This window comes from Rhinolophus sinicus, linkage group LG02 (assembly GCF_036562045.2).
Source record: "Rhinolophus sinicus isolate RSC01 linkage group LG02, ASM3656204v1, whole genome shotgun sequence".
Taxonomy (NCBI): Eukaryota; Metazoa; Chordata; class Mammalia; order Chiroptera; family Rhinolophidae; genus Rhinolophus; species Rhinolophus sinicus.
The window spans coordinates 138,041,845-138,061,306 of record NC_133752.1 but is presented as its reverse complement, the minus strand read 5'-3'; the positions used below and the strand labels follow the sequence as shown (position 1 = coordinate 138,061,306).

Here is a 19,462-nt window from a genome sequence, read left to right as displayed (position 1 = left end):
GAATTTAATCTATATTTTCTTTCACAGATTCTGGGTTTTATATCATAGTTTAAAAAGGCCTTCCCACTGAGAGGTTATAAAATAATATTGCCATTTTTTCCCAAGTACTTTTATGATTTCATTTATGATTTCATATTTATGTATCTGATTCAATTGGATTTATTCTGGTGAGATATTTATATATTAAGTTAGAGAGAATTCACAACTCTGTGATGTTGAATATTCCAGGTATGCCATCATTATCATTTATATTGCTAATATTTATTTAGTTCTAGTCCCTATATCAAGAACTTTACATGTATTAACTTTTTAACCCTATGAGGTAACCATAGGATTACCTATGTGGTAATCTACAATCCTATGAGGCAAGTACTGCTATTGTCCCCATTTTACAGATGCGGAAACTGACGTAGATCCTACCTTTTTGTACAAGATCCAACTTATTTCCTAAATCATCTTCAGTTGCCCCCTCCTCAGACATTTAGTAATGAATACATCAGATGCAGCCTTCTCCTTTTAGAATATAGTGTCTGAGATGTTTGGAGTAGGATTAAGAGAGAAGTACATGAGTAAATAGGTAATTTCAGTAAATTAAATGATAAGATGAGGATATACAGAGCACCGTAGAAGAGGAAATGGTAACTTGGGGGCGGTAGCAGTGTAGGCTTCTTGGAAAAAGTAACAGCTAAACTGAGACCTGAGGATGAGTTTTCTTAATTTAATATTAAGGGAACTACTTAATCCTTGTGCTTTAAATAGAATTGTAAACTCCTTAGAATGTGGCCTCTGATTCCTTTTTCCTCTCTCCTCAAGAGAAGAGAAAAGAGCTAATAATTTCTGGGGATCTGGCACTTGGCTAAATGTTTAATCTTTAATTTTCATAAGAATCTCGGGAAGTAGGTACTATATTTTACCTATGTCCATAGATTGGCTAGCTGAAACAACAGAAATGTATTTGCTCATAGTTCCGGAGAGTGGGAAGTCCAAAATCAAGGCAGAGTTGATTCCTGATGAGGGGTCTCTTCCTGGCTTGCAGATGACCGCATTCTTGTTGTGTCGTCACATGGTGGAGAGCGAGGGAGCAAACTCTGGTGTTACTTCTTATAAGGACACTAATTCCATCATGAGGGCCCCACCCTCATGACCCCACCTAACCCTCATTATCTCCCAAAGACCTCATCTTCAAACATCATCACACTGGGGGTTAGGGCTTCAACATAAGGATTTTGGGAGGACACAATTCGGATCATAGAGATTAAATAATTTACCCAACTTTACACAGCTGATAAAAACAAAGCCAGATATTCAAACCCAGGTTTGTCTGTCATTCAAGTCTGTCTGCTGTACCACATTGTGGTACCTTGCATGTTTTATCTGCAGTAGGCACTGAGAAATACTTGTTGAATTGATTTGAAAAGGTATCAGATCTGCTGATCTTCGGATCCAGATACTCTAAAATCCCACTGACTTAAAAATTTTTAGTGAAATGATGGGTGAGATGGGTCCAGAGCATTAAAACCAGCAATCATTCCATATGGCACCTCCATGTTCCATACCTCGATAACTTCTCAAGTGTCCATTTTTCTGCTAGATCAGTAATATTTAAAAATAAGCAAATGGTCATTTCTGTCCTGTGCGCGAGCGAGGAAAGCCATGGCTGTGTCTATACGAGGTCTTATATCTACTGCTTTTCAAAAGGTTTCTGTTTCTGTAAATTATTTTAAATTGTAGGAGAAATCAACCAGCTAGTGGCATAGAGCAGTGGTTTAAGCAGGCAAATACACTCGCTCAGTTCTTTTTCAGTCCATTGCTTTTCATTGTGTAGATATGATCTGGATCATAATAGGTGCAGGGATCTTGTGTCACAGAAGTTTTTGACATATTTAAAAATAAAAGTCTTTCCAAGTTCACAGTATGTGTGAATCTCACATGATTTATATTTCATAGTTGTTACCTGGGTTTCACTGGTTTTCCAAGTGATGACACATGCACTCAAGACAGAGTTTTTAAGGAGAGGTGCCTGAAAAAAAAGTGTAAAATATATATTACACTGACATAGAAGTCTATGATTTAAAAATCAGTAATATATTTTTCATCATCAAACTTTCCTAGGCACGTGGATTTTAGGTAGCAATACAAACTTGGTGAAGACACTGGATAGCTCTTTTAGCTGGGTCACTGATACCTAGTACAGGACCTGACATAGTAACGCTCAATAAATGGACGAATGAAAACAAGCGTCTGTGCTCTTCCATTTTGATGACTTCACTTGCATGTATCTACCTAAAACAGTGGAGTGGATAATTTCAGTTGCATTATCTTTATTTAATAAATAAGTCATACTGGGTTTCATGTTGATAGAAATAATATACAATACTGTTGTCTGTTTGTTTTAAAGTTCCCAACACCCCACATCTTAAGAACTCTTCAATTGCTTAAATTTTATGTCATATGTTTGGATATTTTACTTATATTTGCATGGTCACAATCAATCAGCGAGTGGCTAATATTTGTTAGAATGCTTTAGACCAATTTGGAGAGTAAATCTGTGTCGTGTGTCCAAGGAAACTACTTCTCCCTTGGCCAAATTTATATTCTGTTTCAGACCTAGTCCCCATCCCCAAACCAGAGTGTTGTCCATTTCTTATTTGAATAAACAATTTGATGAATTTAAAAACCTTTTGTTTCAAGATTTCATCATCCAAATATACTGGAGTTGGCTGCCTATTTTACAGAGAGTGAGAAGTTCTGCCTGGTTTATCCATATATGAGACATGGATCACTTTTTGACAGATTACAGTGCGTAGTAAGTCATATCCATTACTCTGCCTGCTACTCTGACCCTCTGAAACCCCTGGGCAGCTGCTGAAATCTTTGGTGAGAACTGGGAGGCCAGTGTGTGCGCATGTGGGACAGCCAACAATGGGTTTCCCAAGGAAGTTGAGGACTTGTCCATGAATTAGTTTCTTACTCTTAGAAGGCTGCGTAAATTCCTGAGTCATTGTGTGTTGTGCAACATGGCAACCAAAAGATTTGCTGGGTCCTTACTCCTTATTGGTTCTGTATCTCAAATGAATTGACATCAACTACCCTTATCGCCCAGATATTTTTTATTTGTATAACTTTACACAAGGTACCATTCAAATAGATATAAAAGCGATACAAGGGGTGGCCAGTTAGCTCAGTTGGTTAGAGCCTGGTGCTAAGAACACCAAGGTTGCCGGTTCCATCTCTGCATGGGCCACTGTGAGATTCACCCTCCTTAAAAAAAAAAAAAAGTGATGCCGACTCCTTAAAGAGAAGGAGGTTGAATAAATGCCATCGTTTTTTATAAGATGTTTTTGAAAGATAAGTTTACAAATGGATTCAAATAGGTAGGTTATGTTTCAATTAAGATGAAAATAAAACCAGATTATTCTCAATTACCCACACTATTATGCCACAAATAATTAAAAATCTTATTTAGTGTGCTTTTAAACATAAATACCTTATAAGCCATATTTTGATTAAGGTGTTACTAAATTATTGGGTATTTTCATTGGCTACAGAGGTCTAGAACCATCATTGAGAGTAGAGAGAAACCTATTTTGAATAAAAAATAGATTATGGTAAACCTACCACACTCCCCCTCCCCATCAGCTTCGATTCTGGCATACGTCTATGTGATGACTACATACATGGTTTTTACTCAGAAAGCGCGAATAAACCAACTACTGTTGTCTTTTTAGGGGAACACAGACCCACTCTCTTGGCACATTCGCATCAATGTACTAATAGGAACAGCCAGAGCCGTCCAGTACTTGCACAATACGGATCCATGCTCCGTCATCTGTGGCAGTGTATCAAGGTAAATTATCCCAGAGCTTTAGGTTGCACCTGAAAGCCCCCTTTCATCATCACAGGTGAGTCAGACTTCACACTATTTTCAGTCTATATCGTGTTGCCTCGAAAATAAGACCACGTCTTATATTAATTTTTGCTCCAAAAGACATATTAGGGCTTATGTTCAGGGGATGTCATCCTAAAAAATCATGCTAGGGCTTATTTTCCAGTTAGGTCTTATTTTTGGGGAAACATGGTAGTTTCCCTGGCGTGTGTGTGTGTGTGTGTTAAAAATGCTCATCTAAGTATTTTAAATCTTACCTTTTTATTAATGAAAACATATCTGCCAATTAAAAAAAGCTACATTTATGTTGCCAAAGGGAGAGTTTATATTCTCTTTGGGAATTATTAATGAATAATGTAGGCTAGATGGTTTTGTGTACTTTATTAATTATACCTGATAGCAAACTGTGAACTGAACCTGTATTAATCTCACTTTTTTTTTTTAATTGAGGTTACAGGAACGGTTAAGTGACTTACTTATATGAGAATTCCTAGCAAGATAACAGTAGTAAATGGCAATTAAAATTCTTTGTCCTTGAGTCTCCAGTGTCTTGCTCATTCCACTAAGCTTGCTGCCTCATAGCTGTATATATTCACCTGTGATGAGGCGAGCAGCAACGCCTGTGTTCATTTTTGAGATATGAGAAAATTAGATAGAAACATCTCCATCTTTCGTCTTCTTCAGTAGACGTAAGAATCATTCATAGAGTAGGTAGCCTGTAGCAGCCCCTTCTGCCCCCGATGAATTTTTCCTATGTGCCCTTCATCTTCAGCCTGTCTAAAAGTAGGTAAATATGCCTTTGCTGAATAGCAGGGAAGACTCAATTTAAAAAGCTGCTCCCTCTTCTGAACCATTTCCTAGTATCTTGAAAAAAGCTTTTAGTGTGCTTTTGAGTTGACAGAGAAGGAATGATTGCTTACTTCTTTGTTCTTCTGGTGAAATGAACTCCATATGGAAAACCTAGATTTTCATTTAGTCTGAGAGGAATGGGGGGAACCACCCATAGATGTCTGTCCCTGTTGTAGTATGGTAGTTCCTCAACCGCTAGTGACTCCATAAATCAGCATGAAATTGGTGCACTCTCACAGCACGAGGACATAGATGGAAAGCAGAGGTGTTGGAGGTTGGTAGAGTCAACCATTGAGGTCTGTTCCAAAGGGCTGAGGTGGCCACCCCAACGTAAAACAGTCCCAGTTCCACCCAACGCACAACCAGCTCAGCATAGGAGGTGTTCAAATATATATTTTCACTAAGTAAACAAACCAATAACTATCTGGGATTTTGCTGTATATGTTCTTCCTTTAGTTTAAACTTAAGGTGAGCATGAGCTTATTTTCAATCCCACGCAGTACTACATTATTCATTTTCTTTTTGTGTGACTAAGTTCATCAAATCCTCTCCTGAAAGCAGAGCTTTCAGGAAAGGGGTGAGACGGGAGAGGGTGTCCAGGTCCTGGTACTTGATGGGATGGGGACAGGGAAGGCCATCACCTAGAGGAAAGGGGTCATCCGGGTGGAGGGCTATACTTCCAGGTTCTGCCTGGGTCATGGGATTTTCCACAGCTAACAGTAGGTGAGGAGCTTTGGATGTGCCCTTTTGGCATCTCTCTTCTGGGTTTCGGTTAGAATACAGGCCCTGGACCCTGATTTCTGCTTTCCCACTACTGTCTTCAGGCAGATTCCCAGGAAATAGGCTCAGAGATTTGCCCGCAGGAAGCTTTTAAGGGCCTGCTCTCAGGAACAACAAATGTCAGGGAGGCAGGAGGTAGGCAGACTTTGGCAGTTGGAGAAGCTGAGCTGGAATATTGTCATTGAGGCCTTGGCCGATGCCATGGGGACCGCTGATGCTGGGGTGGCCCTTCAAAAATAACCCAAAGTGAGGCAAAGTGCTCAGGTTTTTGTATCCCTCTGTCCGACCAGCCCTCAGTGGTGCTGCACCTGGGCTGAGGCCACTCCCTTCCTCCAAGGACAGATCCCAGGTTGGGGCTTAGCTGTGAGTCATCAGCAGCCACCCCTCGCTGGCGGGGAAGGAGTGCCTCCCTGGGTCCTGAAGGAGGGATCTGGGCCACACCACTGCAGCCACCACCGTTATGAAGGAAGATTTGACTGGATGACACTCTGCAAAATGTGACCAAATGCTGCTTTTTCCTGTACTTTCCTTCCCATCCTTTCCTCTTAGTTCAATAGAAGCTGACGTTCCACTTAAAATGTGATTCAGAGAAAATTGCTTAACTTATCAAAGCCTCAGTTTTCCCCTCTGCAAAACGCTAACAAAAGAATAACAGCTTCCATCTCACAGGGTTAAATGACATAAAGTACGTATGGTGCTTGGCAAAGAGTACCCACTCATCAAATGATGCCTCCTGTTATAATTGGTCAAGAAGTGGCAGGAATCGCAGTGGCGGAGGCTGAGATACTGATGGCCATTCAATCTCTTTACTTCTCACTCTTTTACTTACTGTCTTAATTCATTCAGGATGCTATAACCAAAATACTACAAAGTGGGTGGCCAATCAACAACACACATTTATTTCTCACAGCTGTGCAGGCTGGGAAGTCCAAGGTCATGGTGCTGGCCTCGTCTTTGTCTGTGAGAGTTCACTTTCTGGTTTATAGATACCATCTTTTTCCTCTGTGTTCTCACATGGCCAAAGGGACGAGAGATCTCTCTAAGGCCTCCTTATAGGGCACTAATCTTGTTCATGCAGGCTCCACCCTCATGGGCTAATTACCTCCCAAACGCCCCACCTCCTGATACCATCACTTTGGGGTTTGGGATTTCAACGTATGAATTTTGGGGAGACACAAACATTCAGTCAAGAGCGTCTTACCTTCATCATCAATTTATTGTGTTTGGAAAGTAAGCTCTATTTTAAGAAAAATCACTTCTGGGTTAACATACGTTTATTGAAAAAATTTAAAAATCACATTCCTTTTAGTTCACAAATATTTATGGAACGTCTGTTGTGTGCAGACCATTGTATTAGGACCACAGTGTGGACATGCAGTGATCAGGCTTGTCCTTGAGGCCTCAACCTGGTGTTCAGAGAAATAACACCAACACAGAAAATACATAGTACAACACTAACTCTGCCCAATCAATGCACGATTGGTCTGAGGAGACTTTTCTTCCAATTAGATAGTTCCAAGCCAAGTCTTTGAGGAGATGGGTCAATGGTAATGGATTGGTTGAAAGAATGGAAGAAAATATGCCTGGTGGAGGCAACAATTTGTTCAAGGGAACAGAGTGAAGAATTGCCAAGGGTATAATGAGAGCCAGACAGATTGGTTGATGGGAGAGGAAAGGACGAGGTTGGAAGGAGGGAGGACAGGACTGGAGAGGAGTGAGGAATGTGGTGGGTAGGGGTTTGGATGGAGCCTTAAATGCTAGCCTGGCTGGGGACCCAGATCTGATAAGCAAAGCTCTCTTGAGGGACTCTGAGGCTTCTCTGGGGTGTAAGTGGGAACAGGAAGCTTCTGTAGTCTCGTAGGTGGTCTCACAATTTAAAACTGGGCCCTTTCTTCCAGGCCAGTATCCCAGGTGCTTGTCTGGATGTGCCAAACTCTAAAATCGTCTAAATAACACTTCTCGATGAGTGTCTGGCGGGTAATGTAAATACAGAATACCAAAGAGGTCTGATCAGAGATGGGGAGAATTCCGTGGAAGAGGCAGGGTTTAAACTGGGAGTGCAGCTAGCAACATATTATTTTAGTTGGTGAAGGGGTTGCGTTTCTGGGCTTTCCAGAGGGTTTAAGGACTCAGCATAGCCATGCATAGACTGTGCCCACACACAGGCATGTGTCAGGGTGAAGAGTTCCGGGGCTGCGGGCATTTATTTGAGAATTGTGGTTTCACAAGTGCTCATTTGTGTTCCTCAATTGTGTTCCTCTCTGTTCCAGAGCAAATCAGCCTCTTCCACAAGCCGCTGAGTTCTTGGCCTTTCTTCTGAGTCTGCCAGCAAAGATGCTAATTACTGCCAGTAATATCAGTGGGTTTTTCCCCCTTTCCTTTGGTGATGTGCACACCTGTTCTCTAGGAACTGGAATGAGACCAATTCATTTCATTCAAGGCACCGAGCATCTGTCAGCTGGTAATGACATTCAGTCCCCAGCAGTCGAGGCCAAACATGAATTGGCTGACTTACATTACCCTCCTGGATCTCTCTTAAAGGAATCCTTCGCTTTGCTCTAAACTTGGGCCTGTCTGATTCTTGTTCCTTCCACGTACAGCTCGTGCTTTTAGGAAGGTCTGAAATCCCAACTCTTCTGCCTTTGGCATATTAATTTTCTAATTCTTTGTAATTCTAGGAGGAATGTCATTTTGTTGCACAGCCCTGATAATTGGCTCAAAAAAGGGCTTTTCAAAATGTGTTAAACACTGACTTTTTGATGAGTAAGTCGGGGCTCTATTTTTGTTGGTGTGATAAATGGAGATATTAATACCTCTCTTTTCTTTTCCGCTTCTGGGCCTCAGACTGATGAATCTCAGAAGAGTTTATCATATGTTATTTGACATTATTAAATAATGTTTTTAATAATATGAAATCATGTGGAATAATGTGCATAAAGTGAGATTAAGTGAAAAGAGTCAAATTGAAGTGGTATAGCGTACACGATTATAAATTTGTAGTACTACAAATTTATGAATTAAAAAAAATAGATTAAAAGTAAGATATACCACAATATAAATAAGGCTTTATTTCAACATAGAGACGTAGCTTTTTATTTAATGACTTAGTTTATACTTCTACGTTGTTTTTAATTTTTTATTTAAGGATTATAGTCTATGCTTATAATAAAAACAATTTATTAGAAGAAAATAACTTGGCATCAGACCTGTCTATCACAAAGTAATTCAAAGACATTCCAAGGGGGAATCCCTAAGTACTAAATGATATCTAAAAGTTTATTTCATTCATTCTCAAATTAATTCCATCTACAAAGAAGTTGGACAATCTTACACCTTTGTGGCTTTTCACATAGTTTAAGAAGTGAAGATTGCAAGGTCATTATTCAGCAGCCTGCAGCCCAAAGTGTGAGCCACACCTTTGTCTCAGCAAAATGAAGTGGTGTCTGCACTATCGCCAGACACCACACAGAAAGAGCACAGGGAGTCTGGGTTCAAGACCGGCTCCTTCCTCACTCTCGCAAGACACAGTTTTCTTCTCACTTATACCTTCAGAGCCAACTGGATGACCTCAAGTTGGACCGCTTCTTGCTTTCTAATTCTGTGACCTTGTACCTGCCTGCTTTTGTCCTGTGTTCTCTCCCCACACATCGAGGGATTGGGACAGGAGAAATATGTGACACTACATTTTTAAAAATCCTGGCCAAGCTTTACCCGATCACCTTCGGAGTGATGATGAGCTCAGATATGTTTAGCGAGGTACCTCCAGAGACCTGCTCACCTTAGCACAGGTTAGGCGAAGTCCTGAATTGCCTGTTTCCCAGAAACACCTCGCCCCAGTCTTTTCTCGGTCCTTCCCCTTGTTCCACAACCACCCCAATGATGTCGTGGATGTCCCTGCATCTTGTCACTGGTTAAGTGTATGGCCTTTGGGGTCAGAAGATCTCGTTCAAATCCCTGCTCTACCTTTGGTAAGTTACTTAAATTCCCTCCAGCTCAGTCTCCTTATCTGGAACTGGGCAGGCTACTACTCCCCTCCTCCTGGGGTTGAGGGGATGAAGTGAGATAAATCATATAAAGCACCGCCCAGAGCCTGGCAATAAACTGTAACTCCTCCCATCTACTGGAGACTACCTCTTCTACCTCCTAATTGTCTCATCCGACCTGTCCTGGACCCGTGCACAGCACGTTGTTACGTGGGTGCAGCTCTACTGATTAAAACTTCCTTTATATTGAGCTGAAATCTGTCTTCGGCTGACTCGCTCAGCCACTATTTTGCCACTGGAATTATCTATATACACCTACAGAAAAGAGGAAATAGAAGTTCATTTCATTTTTGCTTTGTAATCAGCACTTACTTAATCTTTTATGAGTAGCTGAATAAAAAGATATTTCTTTCAGTTAATTGTAGTAAATCGAACGAGCACTGAACACAGACAAAGGAGGGCTAAGCTTCGGTCCCGGCTCGACCATTAAAAAGCTATTTTGCATAGAACAATCATTTCAACCATGTGGGCTGCATTTACCTCATCTGAAAAAGGAGTGATTATACTATAGCAACGATGACAGATCAGTTTCATCTCACATTCCATCTCTGATTGATTGGCAGTGACTTCCCATGGGCAGTGTTGAAAGGGAACCTGGGGTGTTTGCTTTCTGAATGCAATTAGTGATGTCTGCCAAGAATGTGGGAGGATGTTTGGGCAACATTTGGATCACATATTTACCATATGCAGAGTGGTCTAAGGCTCTTAATTAACTGATTATATCAACGAATGTTTGCTTACTATAGTCTACAGACTCAACATTGTGCTTATGTTAAAAAACATAAGCTGGTCTCTGAGTAGGAGTCAAATAGTATAGTGCAGGCTGTACAGTAGGAACTTGGAGAAAAGAGGACCACGGGAATTCAGAGCAGTTGAGTGAAAGCTTCATGGAGGAAGTGAATCTTAGGCTGCATAGAGAATTTGGATGAAAATAAGGGCGGGGGCAGTACTTTGCAGGTGAGGGGAACAGTAGAAAGATAGCCCCCATGGAAGAGGAGTGGGGCAAGGGCAAAGTGGGTGGGGGGGGTCAAATGTATGGTAACATATGGAAACTAGATTTTGGTCAATTAAAAATTTACCTCAATTAAAAAATTTAAAAACAGAAAGAAAGCCCCTCCACCCCAAACATCAATAAGGGCAGTCTATCCTGCCTACATTGGAAGTGCTAATACTACATCAGAGGAGTTGATAGGCTGCAGACAGATTAGGGAGGTCGGTGAAAGCGAGAGATTTTAGACCTGGCCTGAAAGCCCACTGAATAACTGAGTAGTCCTTCCATCAACTCTGAATCTTGGTATCATTGGTCTTATCTCAGTTTGACCGAGGAGAAAGCTGACTTCTAAAGGTTAGTAACCTGTCTGTGTCACACATCTGTAGATGGGGAAGGGAGGTAAGGTTCCAAGTTTGTGTGGGTCCAACAATCATGCTTTTGCAGGTAATTAAGGGTTCCTACCTGGGATTCCTGAGAGCATTTTGGCTTCATCGGGCAGAGACATGAAAATTGGACAGGAGAGGAGAACAAAATTAGTACCATGTTTCCCCGAAAATAAGACCCAGCCAGACCATCAGCTCTAATGCGTCTTTTGGAGCAAAAATTAATATAAGACTCGGTATTATATTAGACCTGGTATATTATATTGTATTATATTATATTATATTATATTATATTATATTATATTATATTAAAGACCTGGTCTTATATTATATTAAAATAAGTCTGGGTATTATCTTAATTTTTGCTCCAAAACACGCATTAGAACTGATTGTCCGGCTAGGTCTTATTTTCAGGGAAACATAATATGTGCCAATTTGGAAGTGTTGACATTGGACTCCTGGTGAAAATGGCAGTAGGCAGTGGACTTGGAGGTGGAAATCTGGCCTGGAGCAATGCATTCAGAGTCTTCACCCTATTCAAGCAGTGAGAGTAAATAGCCTTCTAAGGAGACACTCACTGGCAAGGACTCCAGTGCAGGACACCTAAGGAGGAAGTTAGCCCACATTTCAATGGTATTTTTAAGAAGGCTGGTGGTTTCGTTTGCCCAAAAATGTCTTAGTAATTTGAACTCTTCAAAGAGAATGGTATAAAAACAAAAATTTATTTCCAGATGGTGGAATTTGAGGAAAAGGATTTAAATAAAGAAAAGAATCTTGAAGAGTTGCCGTCTCTTTTCTTGACAAAGGACCCTCACATTTTTATTTGGGAAATGAATATGTTTTTGAATTACGGGATTACATAAAAGCATCTGAAAGCAGTAAACGTCCTTGCTCTTTCCATCTTATCCCTTAGCAAGCTTAATTGTTTTCACATTTAAGAACGATCTTAACTCAGATGCATTTTATCCTTGGCATTTTTCGTCCCAAACATTCTTTCCTGTTAGTGTCCAAAGCGAGGAGATAATCTTGGTGAACACTTCTAATGTTTCCTATAAGATTATGTTCTCTCATCCGTGTTGCCCTATGTCTCCTGCCAAGTGAAACAGTCTATCGTACAAGGGAGGTGGTCTAGGAAAGAAGGGAAGAAGCCATTTGCTTAAAAATGATTTTTTTAAAATATGGACTTTGGTCATAGTTAAGTGCATGGGGAATTTCCTTTGTGAGGGACCAGAAAGACGGAGTGGTTGGGAAGGAGGGCAGGAAGCCACAGATTGGCCCTTCCTGCAACCAGGCCGCCCTTGCCTGAGGCCCCAAGCCTGTCCCATCTTCCCTCACTCCCAGACCAGTTGTGTGCGGTAAGGTGGGACTGGAGCTCAGAGTTTAGGAAGGACGGCAAAGCCTGAAGGGAATTCATTAACCAGTCTCCTCCTCCCTCTCCCCCCAAAAAACCTACTTTTGTTTTTCAGAAACATTTTAGATGTAAACTCAGACCTCCCCGTTTCCCCTAGGGCCTCTTTGATTCAAAAATATCCAAAAATGTTCATTTTTTCCCCTAAGGGATGCCAAAACAATGGAATATTACCTAAATCAAAATTTTCCCTATTGTATTTCCCATCACTGTCTCTAAACCCCAACATTCATTTATTTACATACATGGATACATATATGTATGTACACATGCACACATATGTACCAAACTCTCTCTCTCTATATATATATATTTATTTATTTTTTAATTTTTTTTTTTTTGTCTCTCCATCTCTCCATGGTCTTAAAATACCTAAAAATGTTAATTTAGTCAGGTTCTTCCAAAACTTCTCTGAAACTATTTGGAAACTCAGCCGATGCCTTGAGACTAATTACTAACCTAAGAGCCCTCAGATCTCCAGGATCATTCTGCAACCCCCCTGTACTTTTATTACTTCAAATTGGTGTGCTGGAATTTCTAGAGATACTCAACCAAGTTCCCTGGGATAAGGTGGTGGGTGTAGGACAGACAATGGCCAACCTACCTCCTTTAAAGTGTATTTTGAGTCCCTCTCTATGTATCAAGCACTCTGCTTACATTTCTCAATTAATCCTTGTAACAACCCTGTGAGGTGAGCATTATCAGATCTTTTTACCTACAAGGAAACTGAGGCTTTGGGAAGTTGTGCTACCGTGTTTCCCCGAAAATAAGACCTAGCTGGACAATCAGCTCTAATGCGTCTTTTGGAGCAAAATTAATATAAGACCTGGTCTCATATCATATCATATCATATCATCTCGTATCATATCATATTATACCCGGTGTCATAGTAAAATAAGACCGGGTCTTATATTAATTTTTGCTCCAAAAAACGCATTAGAGCTGATTGTCCAGCTAGGTCTTATTTTCGGGAGAAAATAAGAGATGAAATTAGAGATGAAATTTCACAATTACAGGAAGAATACTCCTTACAGACTGAGCCTTTCCAGAGAGCTTAGGACTCATAAAGCTCCAGTAAAGCAAAAACACACTTTAATACTGTCACTGAGTCCTACCTGGGTTCAGTGAGAAAGAGAAAGGCATAATCCAAGGGGAAATAAAGGTTTTCAGCTTTGTTTCATTTCAGCTCAGAGTCACTGCGTGCTGCAATGGGGGAGGGTGTGTGCAAGCCCTTTCCTAGTGACCTGCAGTGACTAGGAACAAACTGGGTCTTGCCTCATTTGGTGAAGGGTATCTTGGTGTTGCAACTGCAGTGACAGAGAGCAAGATATCCTGTTGACTCAGGCTGTCACAGAGGCCAGTGCATCGTCTTTATCTCTAGGGCCAACTGAGTGGAGTCTGGATTTTTCCTGAGAGTTGTCAGGTTCTCAGCTCCTGGACACCAATAACTCACCCTAAAATCCTTTAAAATATGTATATCTTTAAAAATCAATTGTGCATTTACATAGCAAACATTGGCATTGCCATTTAAATTCAAATCCTGCATTATAATCAGGGTGTATCATCTTGCTTTGTATTTATGGCCCACAGGCTTCAACTAAATTAGAGGCAAACTGGTGAGCAAAGAAAGCAATTTTTGTAGCCTTTGAGGGGTTCAGGTCCCCAAAAAGAATTGTCTTAGAGACCCCTAGCAATAAGGAGACTAAGTAATGTCCCCAGAGTCAGGATATAAATTCACTTCCTTGTGTAGGCTTGTCCCCCATCTCCTCAGTGTACTACCTCTGATCCCTCGGCTGAAAGAATTATTCAGAGAAGTGATGTCTCTGAGTTACAGTAAATAGTCTTGTGGAAAGAACAGAAGAAACAGGTTGTAGAAACACTAAATTAAGGGTTTGGGCCAGTGGATGGTTCTCATTTGTGTCTTCGATAGCCGCAATAGCCAGCAAGCTGCCCTTTTATTACATTATATTGTTACATGATTGTAGTTATTTTCTGTTGTCTTTATTTTGTTAGTCTGTTTTTACCCCTATAGGATAAACATATTCAGTTGGCCTGCATGGCAGCTGAAGGCACTTTATGTTTGAACATTCTATCTAAGGTTGAAGCAGGGGGAAGAATTAGGGCAGAATTGACTGTTGAAGGGCCTCTTGCAATTCCCACTCTCCTAAAACAGAACTTCCTTCTTCCTCAGCTACCATTAACCTTTATTTAGAACAGAGTAAATCACTGGATTCAAAATTTATGTTATACACTAAAATGTCCTGGTAAACAACTTGTCTTTTCACCAAATATCATTCAAAGTGTAAATGCAGTGCCCTAGAACAGTTTCATTTTCTTATTGATGGTCTCTCACTGACCCAAAGTCCTCTGTGGGTTTTATTGTGTAACACATGTGGTTACGCGGCTTAGTTCTGCCTAACTCTTACAGAAACGTGATTCACCAGTTGCCGAAAGCTTCCCAACAGTTTGGCTGGGTCAAATACAAAGGTTCGATTATGGGTTTTGTTGTTGCTGTTGCTTTTTTCTTTTTTCTCTTGTACTTAGAAAAGACCTACCATCCTTCAGGGAGTCTTAAGTGTTCCACAGATTCAGCTTTTCGCCTTCTCATGGTTCTGGCATTTTAAGTTACGATTTTATACCATCTTTAGAGCTGGCGTGGAGGAAGAAGAAGGGTAAATGTTTGACATTGAAACTCTGGCATTCAGAGCTTTGTTATCGTCTTCCTAGGCTGAAATGCAACAGGGTGGGGTACAGAAGAGAGAGCCAGACTCTCAGTGCAACAGAGGCTGGAAGGGCAGAAGGTTGGTCCTGGTAACGCCAGTCAGTGACCCTCTCTGCCCGCTTCACCTCCTGGCACACCAGCTAACTCCTGCATTAGACACCCCAGCACTGTGACATGAGCAGGGCATCTCCAGAAGCCCCAGCCTTGATCTTAACAAGTCAAGAGTATACCTATGGAAGAAACAATTTTGAACCAAATATCTGTTCTTGTCTAGAGCTGGGGAGAAGGTGGGATCTGGCAGTAGTATAGTCCTCATCTTCAGAGGTATGTTGGGATACTTAATACCGTTTTCCACACAAGAAAATCAAAGACTGGATGAGGAGTGACAGACCCAGGCTGGTCTTAGAAGCTGCCAGGTTTGAAATATCTGGAGAGAAATATCAGGGGAGAAAAATGAGCGCTGTGTTTGTTGCTCCAAGTGTCCTCCGTGACCTCCTCCTCATAAATGCAAATGTCACACAACACGTAAGGGCGCCAGGGCTGATGCCTAAGGCGGGCTCTTCGGATTTTTGCAATTCTCTTGTTACGCTTACAGGAGGAAGAGTGAAAGCAAGTTTAAAGAGTGCTTATCTCGCTCCTTAAAGGTCCCCGGGGAGTCCTGTCGTTTTGTCTGCTTTCAACTCAGTGCTAGACAGTCTGGACTAGAATTCTTGAGGCCTTAGCTTCAAATCCTGTAAATAGAAGGAGGACTCCAAATACCGAGATTCGTGACAATGCCTGCATTTCGCACCTGTGGAACTAGGGTCTGCCTGTCTGCCTACTTGTACAGGGATAGCAAGGACTAATGGAATTTCCATATATAAGATCCAATACTTGTTCAAGATTAAGAATTTCTTATTCTCCTGTAGGTACCCTATTACCCCTTTTAACGTCAGTGTGTAGTACTCCAAATACACCACGTGACCTTGTGGATGGGCAGGCCTACTATTAGACACTTTGTTTTCTGGACCAAAAACAAGCTCCAAATAAGCCCTAAGCAAAGTTGAAAAGTAGATAACTTTCTCTTGGCCAGCCCACCTCTTTTTATCAATTTCCGTCTGCTGTCTTATGAGGAATTACTCATCTTCCTCTTAGCGACCATTTATTGAACATTACAGTATGCCAAGCAGTGAGCTATTTATATGCCCCACATGAGTTCTGTGAGTTCTATTGTTTTCCTCTTTTCACTTGTGATGAACAACAACATTGAGGCTTAGCGGGGTGCAGGCACAGAGCCAGGGAAAGGCAGACTTGGGACTCACCCCAGGTGTGGGCCATGTGGAATGCCCCTCCCTTTGGCTTACCATTTCTCATCCCTGCTGTGACAGCCCTCCAAAGGTAAAACCAGCTAATGCTTACTCTCAGCCTAGATGTTGAGTGATTATGAAGGTTTTTACGTGAGGAACAGCTAAAACGGACTCCAAGCACTTTGCCTCTGCAGATGTTTTTATATTTTAAATAAGATTCAAAGACGAAGAAGCCGTAGAGATGGGACCATGGAGTAGGGTTCTCCTTAAGGCAGAGGCTTAAGATTCCTCGGGTCATCTCAGGGTAGTGGCTGTAAACAGAGCATTCCACAGCATAGCTCTATGCACAAAGCAGACAATACTTAGCTGCTTAAAACCCAGTTAATGTTCTCATCACATGTAAGACGAGCACATGTGAGAGCACAAAGAAAGCTGCTTTGGTTCACTTTCGTTTCTCCCACTGACGAGCCCCCTACTCCATAGCTATACCTGCACATTCGAAATGCCCACGGTTCCCAGATCAGGGTTTTGTTTTCGGTTTTATACAACACTTGGATTTCTACTTTAAGAAAAACGAGAAATTTTCCTCTAGTTTATGGAAAATTATGTATGGCTTTGTCAGGGTTTGGAATGAACCGACCGCAAGGCGAACTTGTCACACTGTTGTTCACAGAAACGCCTTTATGATGTTTTTGTCTTGTTTGTCCTCCATCACAATTTTAGTGCAAACATACTTCTGGATGACCAGTTTCAACCCAAACTGACTGATTTTGCCGTGGCTCACTTCCGACCCCACCTAGAGCCTCAGAGCTCCACCATAAGTGTGACCAGCGGTAGCAGTAATCATTTGTGGTACATGCCAGAGGAGTATATCAGACAGGGCAAACTTTCTACCAAAACAGATGTCTACAGCTTTGGAATAGTAAGTACCAACCACCAGCTCAACAAAGGAGAAGAGTTTATCACCAAGAATGCTCTACATTCTATTTTATAAAGGCTTTAACTTTTAGATCTATTGATTTCCTGTTACTGATTGTCTTATACGTTAGTTTTGTGTAATCCATCAGTAATAAAATACAAAGTCATTAATTGGCATCAACTATAGTCATTGTTACGGTTAATAATAGCAACCGATTATGTTGTATATACTTCAATGTATGGAGCTGACTTCCTATATATTGTTTGTAGGTAATAATGGAAGTGCTGACCGGTTGTAAAGTGGTGTTAGATGAGCCAAAGCATACCCAGCTGGTAAGCACTGTGTTCTCTGCCCCTAGCTCTGCGTCCTTTTTCTGAGAGCGTTCTAAACGCGGTTGTCTTCTTCTCTTCCTAGAGGGATCTCCTGCTGGAATTGTTGGAAAAAAGAGGCCTCGATTCATGTTTCTCCTTTCTAGACAAGAAAGTGCTTCCTTGTCCTCGGAATTTTTCTGCCAAGCTCTTCTCGTTGGCGGGCCAGTGTGCGGCAACACGGGCAAAATTGAGGCCGTCGATGGATGAAGTGCGTATACACATGGTTTTATTAAACATGGAACCCATAGAACCAGGGAAAATCTAAATTGGATACACTGTGTATCTAAGTGAAATCTTTATCAATGAGACAAATCCAGCCCCCCAAAGAGAATTCTAATCTAATAGATAGCTTTTCCAGGTGAAAAAGTTGCATCATTTGGTACCCTGGCAGAGGTCATTATTGGGTCAAACCAGGGCACCACAAAAAAAGTAATGAAAAGACATGTGAGTAAGTTGGAGAGAATATTTTATTCAACCTTCACTAAGACATCTGGCCATTAAAAAATGCAGTATGTATTTCCCTTATTGGGTTTTTTTCTTATGGGATTTTATTCATGGGTCCATCGATTTAATCATCCATTCATTTGTTTACAATAAACAAATATTTATGTAGAGCCTACTTTGCACGTGCCAGACTTTGTGCTGGGTGCTGAGATACAACAGTAATCAATATACAGTTACTGCTCAGAAGCCCACAGTCCAAAGGGAGAGTCAGATCAGTAAACAGAATTTCCGTACGGAAAGATAAGGGTAACTATAGAGGGGACCACAGAGTCAGGATACACTCTAGCCTGTGGAAGTGAGGAAGCTTCTTGGTGGAGGTGATGGCTGAGCTATGACCTGAAGAACAGGTTGGATTTAGGTAGCCTTAAGGATGGAAGATGTTCTAGGCAGAGAGAATATACACACCTGCAAAGGCTCATAGGGGATGGATTTCAAGTCGATAGGACTACAGGTAGTTCTGTATCGTGGAAGTGGGATGATGGTGAGGGAAAAGGTGGGGTGGTTTTAAGAGAAAGTTCCGGGTGAGACAGAGGCATGAATTCTATTCTAGGAGTTTGGATTTTATCCTGAGTCTATTGTAGAGCAGTGGAAGGGTTTTAAACATGAGTTGATATAATCAGAGTATAAAAAGCACTAGCCTGGGCATCAGGAGAGCTGTGTTCTAGGCCACCAGTAAAAGCTGTGTGACCTGGAAGCTTGGTCCCAGAAAGGAGCTAGGAGGCATACAGCAGAGGGGGCGTGGAACTGGGAGCCAGAGATCTGGGGTCAAGCACAGGTCTGCCCCTTACTGACTAGTGATATTGATTCTCTTTTCTGAGCCTCAGCTTTCTTATCCATAAAGTGAGAAGAACCATGCTTTTTGTGCAGATTAAAGGAGGTGATGTTTGTGAAAGCACTTTGTACATCGTAATGGTCACTGTATGCATTTGTTACAATTACACGTGTATGAGAAGGTACCATGTTTCCCTGAAAATAAGACCGGGACTTATATTAATTTTTGCTCCAAAACACGCATTAGGGCTTATGTTCAGGGAATGTCATCCTGAAAAATTATGCTGGTGCTCATTTTCTGGTTAGGTCTTATTTTCTGGAAACACGGTATATGTTATTTCATATCAGTTCAGCGGTTCTCAATTTGGGCTGTGCATCCAAATAAACTGGGAAGCTTTTAAAATGCAGATTCCTGGGCTCCCACCTCCATATTTTTTGACTGACAATGTTTAGGTGGTTAGGGCTAAGGGATCTGTATTTTAAGAATGATCCCCTCCGTAAATCTGGCATTTGAGAACTGCGGATTGGGTCCATGTCCCCCGACCCCTT

General features: G+C 41.3%; 1 protein-coding gene across 2 annotated transcripts in view; it reads left to right on the top strand.

Annotated features, from left to right (window-relative positions):
- IRAK3 (interleukin 1 receptor associated kinase 3) overlaps positions 1-19,462 on the top strand; it is a 56,268-nt gene that overhangs the window by 25,466 nt on the left and 11,340 nt on the right. For both annotated transcript variants that reach the window (XM_074325455.1, XM_019732439.2), the window contains exons 7-11: positions 2,692-2,806; positions 3,729-3,847; positions 17,072-17,270; positions 17,537-17,599; positions 17,682-17,846. In XM_074325455.1, the coding sequence (XP_074181556.1) occupies positions 2,692-2,806; positions 3,729-3,847; positions 17,072-17,270; positions 17,537-17,599; positions 17,682-17,846 (661 nt within the window). The remainder of the gene's footprint in view (positions 1-2,691; positions 2,807-3,728; positions 3,848-17,071; positions 17,271-17,536; positions 17,600-17,681; positions 17,847-19,462) is intronic.